This window comes from Crocodylus siamensis, chromosome 7, assembly GCF_052110815.1.
Source record: "Crocodylus siamensis isolate JL-2025a chromosome 7, ASM5211081v1, whole genome shotgun sequence".
In the NCBI taxonomy this organism is placed as follows: Eukaryota; Metazoa; Chordata; order Crocodylia; family Crocodylidae; genus Crocodylus; species Crocodylus siamensis.
In genome coordinates, this window is record NC_143401.1 from 6,831,019 (window position 1) to 6,847,032 (window position 16,014).

General features: G+C 48.5%; 1 protein-coding gene across 1 annotated transcript in view; it reads right to left on the reverse strand.

Annotated features, from left to right (window-relative positions):
- Window positions 1-16,014, reverse strand: part of CSMD2 (CUB and Sushi multiple domains 2) — a 645,501-nt gene that overhangs the window by 49,329 nt on the left and 580,158 nt on the right. Inside the window, exons 49-53 of the mRNA XM_090057063.1 lie at window positions 15,516-15,704; window positions 7,301-7,486; window positions 5,443-5,637; window positions 3,782-3,955; window positions 3,165-3,338 (exon numbers count right to left, since the gene is read on the reverse strand). Coding sequence (XP_089913189.1) covers window positions 3,165-3,338; window positions 3,782-3,955; window positions 5,443-5,637; window positions 7,301-7,486; window positions 15,516-15,704 — 918 coding nt within the window. The remainder of the gene's footprint in view (window positions 1-3,164; window positions 3,339-3,781; window positions 3,956-5,442; window positions 5,638-7,300; window positions 7,487-15,515; window positions 15,705-16,014) is intronic.

Genomic DNA, 16,014 nt, shown 5'->3' on the forward strand with positions numbered 1-16,014 from the left:
CAATGGTGGAAACTACAGGGGAAATGAAGGCAGGGAAAAAAGATCCAAAATATTTCTCATCACCTGAGCAAGACTATGGGAAGGGGACTTTCCTCCTAACCCTGGCTGGTGGCTAGGTTAGGACTTGAAGCACGGTGACCAGTATCCTTTTATCCGTGTGGTGTCATCGATGAAGATGTCAGCCTCGCTCCAAGACACCTGCAAGTTACTGCTAAGACACTTTTACGCAACTTTTGAACTGGACGATAGATTCTTTGCAAGCGTTAAGAGTGAAAAATATCAGCTCACGCAAAGCACAATGACTGTTCTGCAATAGGTTTAAGAGAAAACAGCAACAGAACCCAGAATTATAATGGGATCTATGCAGCACCCTGAGCTCCTACATAAATAATAAAGCCTCAAGGCATCTATTTTCAGAGCCCAACAATGCTCAGATTTAATGACTTTCCATTTAATGTTATCCCCAAAGGCTGCTGTAGTTTTAATTACATCAAGGTCAACTTCTGAACATTTGACACCTCTGCAGAAAGCTCATAATCCAGAGGTGAGGGTCCATATCAGTTTTTCATTGCCAAAAATGGAAATATATGTTCTGGAGAGCCAAGCAACTAGACTCCTGCTTTGGCCCTCTAATATGAAAGGTGGATTGCAAGCAGAGTCAACAAATGTTTCCACTGATCTGCTTTGTTCTAATGGTGTTGGGATTCAGACCTGCCATCTGAAGCATCCCAAGAGAAACTAGCTGATCGGAAAAATGCTCCAAAGCTTTCAAAAATTTGGGTTTGAATGAGTCCAATTGGCTGAGTTGGTTTAAAAACTCCCATCAGTGAAGGATGGCTGGGTTTTCTGCAGCAATAGGATTGCGGAAGCCTGGCACAATACTCGACTAGCTGGCCAAACTGGCATCTTGGCTATTAAAGATGAACCACCTGTTCATTTCTGGATGAATCTGAAATCTGAAATTATGCACTAAGTGCCAAAACTTTACATGCATCAGACTCCCTTAACAAGCAAAACTGAGGATAAGCCCCGTTCCTGAGCTCGGGAGCCTCCGCAGAGCATCGGCATATGTCTCTGTAGAGTGTCAGCTTATGTCTGTATCTAATTTTTAGGCCTGCATCATTTTTATTGCTGGTCATCTCCTCCTCTGCATCTTCCTCGGAAATGGATGCTGCTCTTATGCCTTCTCATAAAGCCCAGGCACAGGTAGGTGAGGCTGGAAACAAACAATTGGCAAACTGCGATATGAAGAAACCGGACAGCATTGTCCACCGATAAGAAGATGCTCAACATTTATGAACGCCTTAGTCAGAACTCCAGAGAGTTATTTAATTAGCTTATTTACTGAAAAGATAAATTAGCAGCTTGGGCAAGGTGACCTGAGGGAGTTTATCACAGCAGGAGGACTGATTCTCCTGCTGCTTAACATGGTGGAAAGCGGGACTAACTCCACTGATAAAACCTATAAAGTAAGGCTGGAACCCATAAGAGAAGGGTCGATATTTTGGTGCCAGGTTAATCCCCCAGCAACCCTGGCTTAAACCCGAAGTGATTTCACAGACATGGGTAGACGAGAAGCCGGTGATGATCACTTCATCTGACCTTCCACCACACGCCAGCTAAGGGCTTTCTCCAAGAATCTCCTGCATTCAGCTTAGCAATTCACATCTGACCTGCAGCATCTCTTTTAAGCAGAGGTCAATCATGCTCCAAAGACTTCAAGTGATGGGGAGAGGAGAGGATTTGCCATTTGATTCAATACACAAGTGCTCCATACTGATGCCCGCAGAACTGAGATCAGAATGCAGAAAGGCAGCCGCGAATGCCAAAGTCCCTGTGCAGAACAGACATGCCTGATGCACCTTCCTCAGTCAGAGGCGACATTGTTTAAAGAAAAATAAAACGAAAACTGGGAGATTTCCTTATTTGTTCCAATAGGCACAGAAAATGAATGGCTGAGATCTCAACCCTTTTTTCTCATTGTGCACTTCAGCATGCAGGGATACTTTTGGTCATGGCAGCTGTGTGCTTTTCAAGGGGGCAATGGCAGCGGCAATTTGGATAATTAACCAGGAGAAATTCTCTGTACAGAAGAGATCTCTCTAACAGACACTGGAATCACCATGTGTGATCAGACTGGCAAAAGCAAACACTGATTTAAGCAACAAATCCCCCACCACTGGTCATGGTTTTCCGTAGAAAGGGTAATTTCTACTGGCAGTGGAAGCCAAGTGCACCCAGCTAGGGAGAGATTTGCACTTCAGTTGCCCTTCTTCAATGCACATGGCTGTCACGGCCCTTGCTCCAGAGGCTGCAAGATGTGGTAGGGCTTACGGCTGGTGACCTAGCCCTTCGTCTATCTGCGTGTGGGCCAGGGGAGAAGTTGTAGCCTCCTGAAGCAGGCAATGAATGCCAACGCTGTCTGTCCTTCTATACCCCGGTAGAGAGAGCAGGTGGTGCAAGAGAAGCCCAAAATGAATGGGGGAACAGCTCTCATGAGCAAGTCTGTGAATCACGAGCAAGGAAGATGAGGATTCTTGCCTCCAGAACTCACCAGCCCTGCTTCATTCCCACCAGGGTGGCTCAAACCAGCCTAGAAACTCATTGGAACATGCTAAGAATGGACATGTTTGCTCCTGGTTCATGGCCCCTTTGAGAAATCGGATGACATTTTGTTTTGTCCCTTTCTGAAATGAGTTTTAAACACCTGGGAGGGGGGTGTTCAAGTAATGGAGAGGGCCACTGGTACTGAAATCTGCCTTGCTGGGTCTCAACCCTGAGTTGCAAGGACAGACTGAAAGAGGAACAGTTTCCAGACAGACTCAAGTCTTTGCAAATCATCTGGGCCAGCTAGCAAGCCAGTACCACTTGTGACATTGGATATTTTAATGTGAAAGCTAGAACAGAGCAGATTCTTTCTAACCCATTTCTCCAGGCTGCCAAACAGACACGGAGGGTCGGCTGCCTCTCCTGGAATCTGGACCTATCACTTCAACGGCGGGGGGGGGGGGGACCCTCCCTCCTCTCCTGACCCAACCAGTTCTTGCTTGCTTGAGTGACTCTTTTCTGCTGTTGCTCGTAGTCTCTGCAAGAACTATGGTCTCTGCTTGCACCCCTACCCCTTACCCAACACCAGGGCTAAATAAACCTGACAACATACTTACGCACACAGACAGGAGTCTTTCCAGACCAGTGGTGGTCCTGCTGGCAGATCCTCACAGACATCCCAATGAGGCGGAAGCCAGGGTTGCACTGGTACACTACGCTGCCTCGGTAGTTGTAGTTCTCACCATTGATCTGCCCATTGACAATGGGGTCAGGCAAGCCGCAGTGCCCAGCTGGATGAGGCAGACAAGGAAAGCCAATCAGAGCTGTCTGCTTGCCTGTGCCAGTGGCATCACAGGAGGACTTGCAATTCCTGCATATAGGACTTGGCCCCAAATCTACCAAGGTCAGTGTCCCCACTGGTGGCCACATGCTTTGAGACCTGGCTTGTGGGCATCTCCTACACCGTTAAAGGACCCAGTCCCTGCTATAAAATAAAACGGTAGCAGCAAACAAACATAACAGATTGCTTGGAAAAGACTTTTCCTTCTTCAAATCCTACTGATCTATTAAGCCACCAGTTCTGCTTCCTTTCAAATGTGTGCTTTCCCCGCTATGAAATCAGTGGGATTTAAGTGCATGCCTAAGTTCTTCCTTGAACGGTGGGGTGGCCTCCGTGAGCAACCTACTTCAGAGCCATTTCATCACTTGACACAGATACCACTCGCGCACCTACCCAAGCATTTCACTTCCGCTCCGCTCCACAGTCCGTTAGCCATGCATTCCCGCACACGTGACCCTACCAGGGTGTAGCCGGTATTGCAAGAGAAGATGGCCGTAGCGCCATAGTCGGTTAAAGTCCCAATCTTGTTCCCATTTGGGGGTGTAGGCAAGTCTCCACAAGAGATAACTGAAAGAGATCCCAAAAGAGTCAATAGGAGAGAGCTGCCCGGGGGATACGTAGGAATGTGCTGCAGTGGGTGCACCTTGCTGGCACACGCTACGAGGGGGACCAAGAAATTGGCAGGACTGAAAAGAACATTAGCCATTTACACGGGGAATGGGAATATCCACCGCTGCATTACAAAAGATGAAAAATACAGCGGCTATTATCCCTCATGCTTGTGGGCGTCAGTCAAGGTCTAACTGATGGGGAGGAAGGAGTCTTCCCTGTGGACAGGCAGTTCCATAACTGTCCCCCCACTAGAAGTCCTGCACTTTCTCAACAGCATCTGGTGCTTGTCCCCGTCACAAACAGCCTGCTGGCTTGGTCCCTGTGTTCTTGCATTCAGTTCATTGTATGAATCCGGTGCCTGCCTAGGACACATTTGGGCAGCCTGGCTTCCAAAGAAACACTCAAGTTGCTACCCGTTTCTGTCTCATCATCAGAAAAAAGTGGCACCAAGGGAGTCCCATACTTCTCCTCTTCCGATAACTCCCAGAGGAGTTTAAAAGAGGTGCCCAAATACATTCTGGACACAGATCCAAACTGGCCCAATGCTTGTGGGTGTGTGGACCCAACATCTGGATATTGCCCGCTATAGACCGAGGTTCCAGATCAGATCTGACTTGCCCCCAGCTTTTGTCTAGGCAGTCTCCATTATTTTCAAGCTCCCTTGGTGCCTCAGGCTCAACAGGAGATATCTGAGCCTCAAGCTGGGGGTTTTGTGTCTCTTCTATCACCACCACGATTCTGTAATTAGAATTTAGCTGACAAAGCCGTTGATGAGGTTAGAATGGGAGCAGGCTTGCAATCCCAGAACAGATTGAGCTCTGAAAAGCTAAGAGGGGTGAAAATGTGCTTCTGTCAGTGAAGTCAGCAGCTGCATCTCTAGACACAAAGGGAGTCGGAAGGGTGAGCAAACGTACTATTCTGAAGGACCAATTTTTCCTGTCTATATCTGTGCTTAAAGAAAAAGAGTGAGAAAAACACCTTTTACAAAAGGCAAGGTCCAAAGCACAGCAGTGAGGTCAGGCAGGATGCCCGTAAGAGTCACTTAATTTGTTTGTCAAGAGCATTTTGATTTACAGATCTACATAATTTCCCATTGTAAACTTGGCATTTATGTCAGGCTGGAAACTCAGGCTTGATTTTGAAAGTGGGAGATGTATTTTTTTTATTTTATGCTAACTTCAGACCACCTGGGTCTAGCAGCAGCTGGGTTTCTGGGAACTGAAAGCAAAGGATGGGCTGATGCGTTTGAGTTCATATAGAGTCTTCTGATTTAAAATCATGACTCAGACCAGCCTCTGACCTATGCCATGACTAAATTTCCAACTCCCTGAGCAATGCCACAGCACTGCTCTTACATGTTGTAGGGGAACGCAACAGCTAAGATGCACGTCTGTAGGGGGAGCAGCCTTGCACGCCTGGCCACTGAGATTCACCATCCTTACTTTTACAGGTTGGCATAGGATCCCCTATGCTCCATGTCTCATTGGCCTGGCACTTGATGACACGCTGGCCCGTGTAGTAGTATCCTGGGTCGCAGATCAGCATGAGCTGGGCGTTGTATTGGTACTGGATCTCATAAGTCAGCCTCCACCTGCCGTGCTCCACTGCGATGCTGTTGATATCGGGGCACGTGACAGCTGAGCATAGCCACATCGAAAGCGGGGAGGAGGGAAAAGAAAACAGAAAGACTGGAATTAATGAACAGTTTAGGACATCTTAGAGCTTGTAACAAGTTGGGCTAGCCCCTTGCCAGAGACATCGGGACCGGCGTAGCCTGCTTCAACTTTCCATTTAAGACAGCAGAATGAAGTTTCTGGGTGATCAGTGGAAGCGAGGCTTGGTAGCAGTCGATAGCAGGAAGGCACATAAAGGGGTTATCACCTTTTCCATTTAAGAGAGAGAGCCCCTAAAGGAAAGGACACTCTTTCACAGCACCATCCTCCACCCTCTAGTACATCATGCTCTCCAGCCTCCCGTGCCCATTGCCCCCCCGAATTGCCTCTCAGAATTTCCTTCATCTGGACTGAACCTGGGAAGAGCCTGTCCAGGGCTTGTAACCCCCCCAGCAAAAACATTGGCATGACCTTTAAAGAGTGGCTTCTGCCTTGTTAGCTGATGGCAAAACAGCCAGGGATAACATCAGCTGGAAGAGGGCAGTGTCAGGGTTTCACATCTTCCAGGCCATGCGACTAGAGGGCGGTAACCCTCACTCTCTCCCCACACTTCTGCCACATAACACATAGATTTGGGTGCTCTGAGAGTCAAGCCAGTAGGCGGGGGCAGTGATGTATATTTTATTAGTGTTAGTGCCACTGATACCACTGCTACTTAGAGAGTGCTGTGCCTCAATAATTTGCAGGTTTTTTTTTAAACAATGGAGGTCCATATCAGTTTTCCCATCTGTTGTAGATGGGGAAGTGGGGGCACAATGAGGCAAGGTGGCATGCTCAAGGGCATGCAGGCCAGTGACAGGGCCAGGTATAAAACCTAGGTGCCTTAGTCACTGGGCTATGCCGTAGAACAGAAATGAAAGGAGGAAGGACTTCCTAACCACCTTTGCAGCTATGGGAACACGCCAGTGTGGCAGCTGAAAAGTATGTCTGTGTGATAAAAGTGCTTGCTGAAGGCTCTGTGAAGATTAAACCAAGTGTTTTGCTGTATTTGTTTAGATATTAAGCTATAAGTTGTTGCTAAAAGCCTAATTATACTTTAAGATGTAGTGAGGCCTTGTATAAAGTAAGGCCTAGTAAATTTAGCAAAGCCTAGAAGTAGTAAGGCCCTGTGGCGCAGTTAAAATTACCTTATCAAAGGAATGCAAGGCTTGTATTGCTATTCGTCAGTCTATGGACAGTTGAAGAAAAGGAATCTAAGTGGCCGTACGTTATCAGTGTCCTTCAGAAGCTATAAATTAGCTGAAATATTTGGAAACCATTCAGAAAGAAGATGCAGCTCTGTGAAAAGGATTAGTTAGCCGTTGCCTGGATCAGTGGGCCCGTGGACCTTGAGGAGCCCAAGAACTGCATTCCAGGGTCCTTCCCGGCACCCCTCAGACAGCGTTGCTCGGGGATGCCTGACCTCGCTGAACTTTGTGGAAAGAGAAGCTTGCTGCGTATCAGGCATCAGAGGGACTGTCGATAAGTTGCCGAAGTGAATTGCTTTTGTCTGTCATCGTTTGTTTTGTTATTATGCATAGTTGTGTTTTTCTTAAGTCAATAAATCTTTCTTACCTTTCTCCCCCCGACCACACTCTCAATCTAAACCCTCCGCAGGCGGCTGGGACAGCCAGGCGCGTATACTCACCCACACAAGGTGGAGGGGTGTTGCTATTACTCCACTGCCCTGTCGGGAGACACTCCGTGGTGGAGTCTTCCCCTGCCTGCAGGTGGAAGCCCTGGTTACAATGGTAGACGGCTTTGGTACCAACAGTGTACTCCTTGCCGAAGACAATCCCATTCTTGGGTGGTCTGGGCACTCCGCAGGAGACAGCTGGGGAAGGAGGAAAAGTAAGGTTGCCTTCTGAGCTAAAGCATTGATAACCCCATTAATGAACAGAGCTGGGCCCCCACCAAAACCTCCCCGGAAATAGAGGATTCAAAGCCCAGATCGACATTTTGTAGATGATCCACGACAGCCAGAAATAACACTGCAAATCTGAACTGCTCCTAATGCCAATGTTTCTGTATCCAGATTTGAAGGCAAATTTGGAAGCCGGGCCTCTCTGAAATGAATAAAGACCCTCAACACGCATAGCGTCACTCCAGCGAAGTCAATGGTGCTATGCTAATTCTGCTAAACTTTATACAGTGCCCAAATCACTAGAATGATCACAAAGCGATCTCTTTTCTTCTTCCAGAGAGTTGCAGGGTGAGACAGAACTACTACTTTGTCTTTATATCATAGCCCCAAGGACCTCAAAATAGTTGCTAAGCATTAGCTAATTAAGCTAGCCAAGACCCTTGGATTATATAATGCAGCAAATTGTGCTGGGGCAGAAGGAAACCTAAATTTAGAGTTGCAGGCTAGAAGGAAAAACAGTGTAGAAGGCAAAAGGTGAAATTAGTTGAACTGCCAACAAACTGCGGTGAGGCAAGAAGGCAGCTCCACCCCTGCTGAGGACCTCACTATAGTGGCAAGAGAGAACGGCCGGGTGGTCAGTGATGTCTTGAGAACAGAGACATGAAGAAGGCTGTTAGCTTTTCCATCCTGAGACACCATGCTTGACTGGGGCACATCAAGCCCTCTTGATTTCTTTAGGTCAGTGAAGGCCAAGCTTTTTGGCAGGCGCACTACAAATTAGCCCCATGCCCTCCTGGAGTGTCACTCTGATCCCCTTCCTTGCCCAAGCAGCTGCTCTGCTTTTTGATCCCTGCCCTCTGCTCCCTATCCAATCTGCTACTCTGTTGTCTGGGACCCGACATATCTGCCCCCGTCCTGATCTGCTGCACACAGGGGCTGCCCGTGCCACTTGCATCACATGTGCCGCAGGCTCCCCCCCCCCGGCTTTAGATGCTTACACGACTAGCTCTGGTGAAAGGGGAGTTTCTTCTGTCCTCATCTATTTAGGATCCGCAGACAGTCTCGGCTCCCAGGGTGAACAGAGCATCAGCAAAAGAACAACCTGCAGCAACGCTGTGGCTGGCCTCTCACCCTGCCTGCTCAGCACAATGGTTTGACATCAACTTTAGAGGTGGGGATGCTAGTGACAGCTGAGGAAAGCAGAGCAAAGGGCCTTTCCCTGATCCCACTAATCTATTACAACTGACTTCTGGTCACCTGCCTCCTGTGCAATGCAGGAGGGTCCTGCAGGGCAGTGGGCTGAAGTGCAAGGCACTAGTGGTACCCTGCTTAATTGGGAAGCAATGATACAGAGTAAGAAAGGGCAAGCAAGAAAAAAAGTGAGGTGGCCAGAGCAGCCTGGATGCACCAGCCTGGCAGCCAAGGGAAAGAGCCATGTTTCACTGAGCATCGCATGAAGATCATCCACTGCCCGCAGAGAGCAGAGTGAGTTCCCTCATCTCTGTCTGCCATCACAACAGCTGGAAAAGTGTGCCTGGGCTTGTCTCCAAAAAATCACAAGTGGGCTTCCACCCCTCTCCTCTTGAAGCCCCAGTGAAGAGGGCAGCTCATCCGTTTCGGACAGCAAGTCCCAACCCACCCATCTGGAGCGGTGCAGGGTGGCAAACGGGAAACGACAGCTTGCAAAATGTTAAGCTGCCCATTGCAACACTGCTAACAAGGCCACCTTGCCAAATGTCACTACAGGTTACGGCAACGGAAGAAGTTCAGGGGCCTTAATGAACTGCTGATTTAGTGGGCAAGCCCCTGATCCATGCTGTTTCAGTGGGGTTGCAGGGGAGGGGTGGCAGTCTTTTTGGAAGGTTTTAAAGTGACAGCTGGAAGGCTGAGCTCATTTACTGCCCAGGCACAATTCCCTTAATGACCCCAGGTAATTCACATATAGATGGCATTTCTCATCAGCAGGCCCCAAGTGCTTCTTCACAAAAGGAGGTCAGTGCCCTCGTTCCCATGCTAACACACACAGTCATCTTGGGAGTTGGGAGAAATTTTTGACACCCCCCCCCCTAAAATCTGCAGATTTGGGTGAACTTAAACATTTTGTGATTCGGTGCTAACATTTGCCAAAATTATTTTGATTGGGAAAAAAAAAATTGGTAAAATAAAGTATTTCCCCTTGTTGTCGTCTAAAGGAACGGTTCTGTGTTTTTCTAATCAAAACGATGTTGGAATTTAGATCCATATTTTTAAATTGATAACAACCCCCCAATTTTTCATTATGCTGAAAAATGGGGTGGTGGACAGGGACAAGAAATATGTTTTTTTTAGTGGAGGATGGGGGTCAACCCTCAACCCAAACAAACTATTTGTCTGGTTACAAGCATCACTCGAGGCAAGCTCAGCCCTCCTCGCCCGAGGGCTGGACTCCACGGCGTGAGGCCTGTCCGAACACAGTATAGTTAAAGATGGCTTAAAAGCTAACTAGGCCAGACATCTGGAGGAAGAAGCTCTATCGTCGTTCTACAGAGGCAGGAACTGAAATGTAAGAGGGACATGCGACTCAGTCAGAGCCGAGGTATAAACCTAGGTTTGGCAAGTCAGAATCCAAGACTTCGAGCACAAAGCCCCTTCCCTCCCTCCCCCTTTCCTGTTACTCTCTCTACAGGTCACGTAGGGTTGCAAAGGCAGAGCCAGCTGCAATACGGACCCCACTCGGTGTCAAATGGGGAAACCCAAGTCATTTTGTTTCCTGTTGGTGGCACGGCTTTCCACCACTAGAGGTGCGAGGGGCTTTTATCGCGTTACCACCGTTTAGGCCGGCCAGCGTCTTAGCTCTGAATGCAATTACCCAGCACCTAGCCCACGCTGGTCTTGCTAATGGGTGCGAGTAATTCAGCAGGCTGCTATTAGCAGGATCAGGCATATCCCCGGTTGAAATGATAATCACATGTATGTCACTTCAGCAAGCTAAGGAGGTTGGCGAATCTTTTACAAGCCTGGGTGTCTAGACTAGCAGCCTCGCTGAATACAAATTTCATTCAGAGGTGAAAGAAGTGGGCTCTGGAAATCCTTACCCTTTTAACTGTCATTTTACAATCCTTGCTTTGGTTATCATAGCCAATCAAAGCAATTGTGAAGAGGTATCCTTTACCCCAGCTGATTTCCTTCCTTTTTCCATCTCATCCTGTTTGCCTCCAGAAGTTTAAACGACTTGAAAATCTAAACAGGCCAGACATAAGTAGACTGGTAAAAGAAGGGACGAGAGATGGAGGAGTCTAGTTACTTCACTGAAAAGAGAGCTGTTGAAAGCAAAAATGCTCACAAAATTCATCCAAGGCCCACGACAGTCAGCAGAGGTTTGCCACTGCTTTTAAGGGTCTGATCCAAAGCCCAGCGAGCGAGAGTGAAACCAAGATGGTCCCCACTGCCGAGAGAAACTGTCTGGTGCCTTACAGATAGGCAGCTTGAGGCAGAGCAAAGCTTTATATCAGCTCAGGCCTCCTGGTGTGTTGACACCATTTCCAAGAAGGACTGACCTTGGGCTTGAGGCAACGTACTGGGATGCAGCAGAGCCTGATTCTACTGCAAGCCCTTACTATAATGAGAAAGAACATCATCATCCCCATTGATCAGATGTGGAAACTGAGGCCTGGGGAGATGAAGCCCAGGAGTGTTCAAAGGGCCTGAAAGGAGCTAGATGCCCACCTTTCACTGAATGCCAGTGAAATGTGGACATGCAGCTAAGGCAGGGGGCTCACATTTTCTGGGCTCCCTGGGATCTGGACCATGAGGCTCCTTGAGGTCCAAATCCAGACCCATCTCCAATGGTAGGGCAAGCAGCGGCAGCTTTAACTGCTGCAGGTTCCTGAGCTGCAGAGATTAAGGACCTGACATTCATGCCTTGACCGCCAACACACATCCCCGAGGGGCTTCATATGCTGGAATTCAGTAATGGGCCTTGCCCCTGGACCACGATCCAGAAGTCCTGGCCCCTTCAGGAGCCATATGGTTGAGACCCCTGCCTAAAAGCATGCTTTACATGCAGTGCTACAACCAGCTCTCTCTTTGGCTGCCCAAACTACTTTCCCTGTAGCAATCCATTTGATTTTATATGGAGACTCTCCATTGCATAAACCCAATGCTGATGCTGAGGGTAGTTAAGAAGAATCCAGGCTATCCACGCCAGATGTAGTTAACTCAAAACTTCATTAAGCTACTAAAACCACCCCCACAAAACCCTAGCCTCTTCACATGCAGATGGCTGGGCTGAAATGCAAAGAGGAGCCCGTCACAGACAGCTAGCCGGACCTTCCAGTGATGTTTGCTTTGCCACGTGGGCTCTTGAGCCCTGCTCTCTGCAGCAGAATGATGTCCCTCTTTGCAAATCTGGCATCGTCCAGCAGGATTATTAAGTCTTTATTTACCGGGTTCGGTACAGAGCAGAGTGGCTCGGTTTTCTGCAATAAACTCGCCATCTGCTCTGCAAGTGCATTACCCAGGCTCGCTGTCGGGTGCCACGAGCCAGGAGAGACAGGGAAGTGGATGAAATCTAGGATTCATTTCCAAGGAAAGCTAAGTCAACATTTATCTGGGAGAGACTCGTCCGGAGCCTAACAGGAAGGCTAGAGGGAGCTGCTGGGGGGGTGATTGGAGAACTGCGTTTGCGTGGAGCAAGCATGCCAGGAAAGGCTCCGATGGCAAACATGCAGCTGCCCAAAAAGACCCAAAAGGCAGAGCTTAAAAATAGATGGCAGAGGTAGAAGAAACATATTAGACCATCTCGCATCTCCCCCTCTCCCATGCCAATGTACAATTGCTCCCGGCAGAATATTTTCCACCACTTCCGTAAATGTCAGCGAGGATGGAACGTGCAATAAAGATTATTTGGAGGGGATCGGAAAGGGAGGAAGGATTATGAGCTGGCAGAAGAGAGCTATGGGAAATGTCATTTGCTAACTAGGCCATGTGTTTATGGGGACCCCAGTTCCCATCCTCCTGACACAGCTGATTGTACGAGCAATTTATCCCGTGTTGTGGGTCGAGTTCCCAAATCACTGCCATGTGGTATTAGCTACTGGAAAAAAGAAGAGGAGCGGAGTGCAGCCAGAAACAAAAGGTTGCCAGTTGGCTTGAAGAGAGCGACAAAAAATACATGTTGGAGTTTATGTAGCCGCACTGGGCAGCAAACACAAGCCAGCAATGCATCCGATCTCTCTGAGGCCAGATGGGGGAGCTGCTCCACTGTGAATCCTGATACTACCCAGCCAAGACTATCCCGTTACCTGGTAGGGTAGATCTCAAAGCACTTCAGAGCAGCAGGCAAGTACCATGCTTCTTCTTATAAGCATGGGGAAGCAGAAACAGTGGGAGAAAGGAAGAGACAGCCACCAGGACACTGGAAGAACCAGTGGCAAAGGCAAGGAGAGAGCCCAGAAGTTTTGAGTCCGATCCTTACACCATGTGGGCACACTCCTGCTCTCTCAGCCGTACCGTGCCTAATAACGCTGAGCTGGTGGCCAGCTAAGCTGATAAAAGACAGACCCAGCTCACCTATCAGGTATTTAAGTGATACTCAGGCATCAAAGTCTCCATGTGGTTTTCAACTTCAGCCCCTGAAAATCTGTTGCTTTTGTAAGGCAGCTTCATCCCCCCTTAAGCACCAGTCCTGAGAAGTGGTGAGGAGGATGAGAAAGGGTGACCCACCTTTTGTGTTGATGGGCTTCTCGTGGACTCCAGCAGAGTGGAACAGGATTGCAATTAAATATTAAAAGACAACGAAGTAGCACTTAGGCACCTAAGAGGTGCAATAGGATTTGGCCCTTAAAGCTCAGAAATATTAACTACCTGGGGTGTGGCTTTGCTGTAACAAGATCCCAACACTTACTTCTTGCTTCTTAAGAAACCTGATAGAAACTCTTTATGGCAAGCTTCATGCACTGCTCACGAATGACAGTTGCCATGACAGCCACCGGTGCTGGGAACAGCCTTGCAGTGAGATTCAGCTGCTCCATTCAGACACGTGCTCTTTCTTCCCCCCATTATGCTGAATGCTTTTGCCCAACTCTGTCCCCGGCCCACGCCCTGCAAGCGGCACAGGGTGCAGCCTTGTACGCTGTTCGTAGCTCGGGTCACCCTGCTCCACGCACCTGTCTGCCAGCACCAACTCTACCAGCAATCGAACTGTGAGCTGCCCCTGAAATCAGAGTCAGTGGGGATCCAGACTGTGTATCTGCAGTAGCCCTCCAGCCTACTTCTTTGCAAAGTCCCAGGGGCTAATGACAGCCCAAATTAGGAGATTGAAAAGAAGGCAGCTGTGCATCCACCTACTGAAAGACAATGGACATTGGGTGCTTCTCTCCCTGCCTGGACCTTAGGAACCCCCCTGGTAAGATATAAGCTCAAGGGGGCATCTTCAAGTGTCCGAAGCTGACTAGTTGACTGGAGTGCCCACATCACAAACCACCCTCTGAGGCTGCTCAATAAAATCAGGGAAACCCACTTGTATCATTCTTGCTAGTGCCTGCCTTTCTTATGGGATGTTTTGCATTGCGATTCAAAGCTTCAACCAAGAAGAAAATCACCCCGTATTTTCAAAGCATTCTGACCTGCTATAAAATTTGTTGTAAAACAGTTGTAAAAAAAAAAAAAATCTATCTATCTATCTGTCTATAGATATATCTATATCTATAGACAGATAGATAGATATTTTTTTTTGTGAAATCCCCCCCTCCCCTTTTTCCCCTGAGTGACACATCAGTGTGTCGTCTCAACTTGGCTCTATGAAACGCAGAGCACTTCAGCTGTCACCACAGCCAGCTCTTTATCCAAAACGGGACAAATGAATGCAGAGCCCTAGATGTGGAGGTTATACATGAGTGTAAGAGATTCAGGAGCACAAGTGGAGCTTTTGTTCCTAATTCATTTAGGCTGATTTGTAAAGTCCACAGTAAACTCCCCTGGATTAAGGTTAAGGAACAATGCACGTGGGTATGAGAGCAGCTTGCCCAAGCTGTGCCGGTTTCCAGAGCAGTCAAGGCAATGTTTAATCCCCGGCATTAAATTCCCTTGGAACATTCCATAAAGAAACATTCAAAGCAATTGGAAAAAACTTCATCAGAATGGAGATGAATATTTTATCAACAGAGAAACAGGGACTGGATTGAAAACAGGTGCAAACAGAAAGCAAATGTGCAAGTGGGGACCAAGAGAGAACTAGGGCAAAACTCAGAGCCAGGAGCACAGCTGGACAGCGTGCGCCCTGGGTAGGAGCCCTCCAGACTACTTGTTTGCAAAGCGCCCAAATTAGGAGAAGATTTAAAAGGAGGCAGTTGTGCGTCCACCTACTGAAAGACAATGGAAATGGGGTGCTTCTCTCCCTGCCTGGACCTTAGCGACCCCCCTGTTAAGATATAATAAGATCAAGGGTGGCAGCTTCCACTGAGGGTCGACTGTCCAAAGGCCATTTGAAAAGCCCGCTGTGTCCCTCCATCCAGGACAGGCTGCACCTGTCTCCAGGGAACAAACGCTCCTCCACAACGGGCCTTGGAGAAGGTGAGACACTCCCACACTTTTTACAGGTTAGCTTGATCCATCAACCCAGGCCAGAGGACACATCAGAGGGTGACCCCCATTCTCAGGCTGGTGAGCAGTTGCATGCATCACTTCAGCATGGCTGATGGGATAGGAAACCATTTATAAGGAACAGGGGAGGGTAGTCGCCTGGCCCCTTGCGCACCTCCCAGCCTACTTTGGCCAGAGCAATTGCCTCTCCTCTCCCTGCCTGCTGACTCGCATTTGGACGAGATGAACACGCCCTGCTGTCTGCAACCAGCCGGACTCAGAGCGGGCAAACAAAGGTGGTAACAGTGCAGCCCTTTCTTTTTTTCTTGGTCTATACGCAGCCAAAACTCCCGTTAAATTCAGCCTTTGTCTGACTTACAACTGAAAAAGACAGTGAGGGTTTGGGATCCCAAGAGTAATGCATTCGCCTTTTCCCCACCTTGACACAGAGGGATGGCTTCATTCCAGTGGTAATAGCCTTGAGGGTGCCGCAAGCAGGTGGCGACGCTGTGGCCAACGAGACGGTAGCCTGCATCGCAGCCGAATCGGATGGTACTGCCTGGCAGCATCCCAGCCTGGCTGAGAATCGAGCCGTGGAGAGGGGGTGGAGGAAGGCTGCAGTATGGAGCTGGAGGATGGGGAAAAGAAATAAAACACACATCTCAGAACAAAAGGAGGCAGCATGTCGAGACAGATTCTCCCCTCCACGCGTTGTGGTTACATGATGTTTGATTTAAGCCAAAGTCTGATAGGAAACGGAGAGGTTGCAAGGGAAAATAAAATTACACACGTGCGTGCGCACACACACACACACTAAAGGAAAAGGAGGTAATGTTGCAAAGTCAGGAACTGGTGTTACTCACAGCACCAGCTGAGAACCCACCGTCCCTGCTAGTGATTTCCAGTAATATTTGGACCAGGTTATAACACTGCAATGA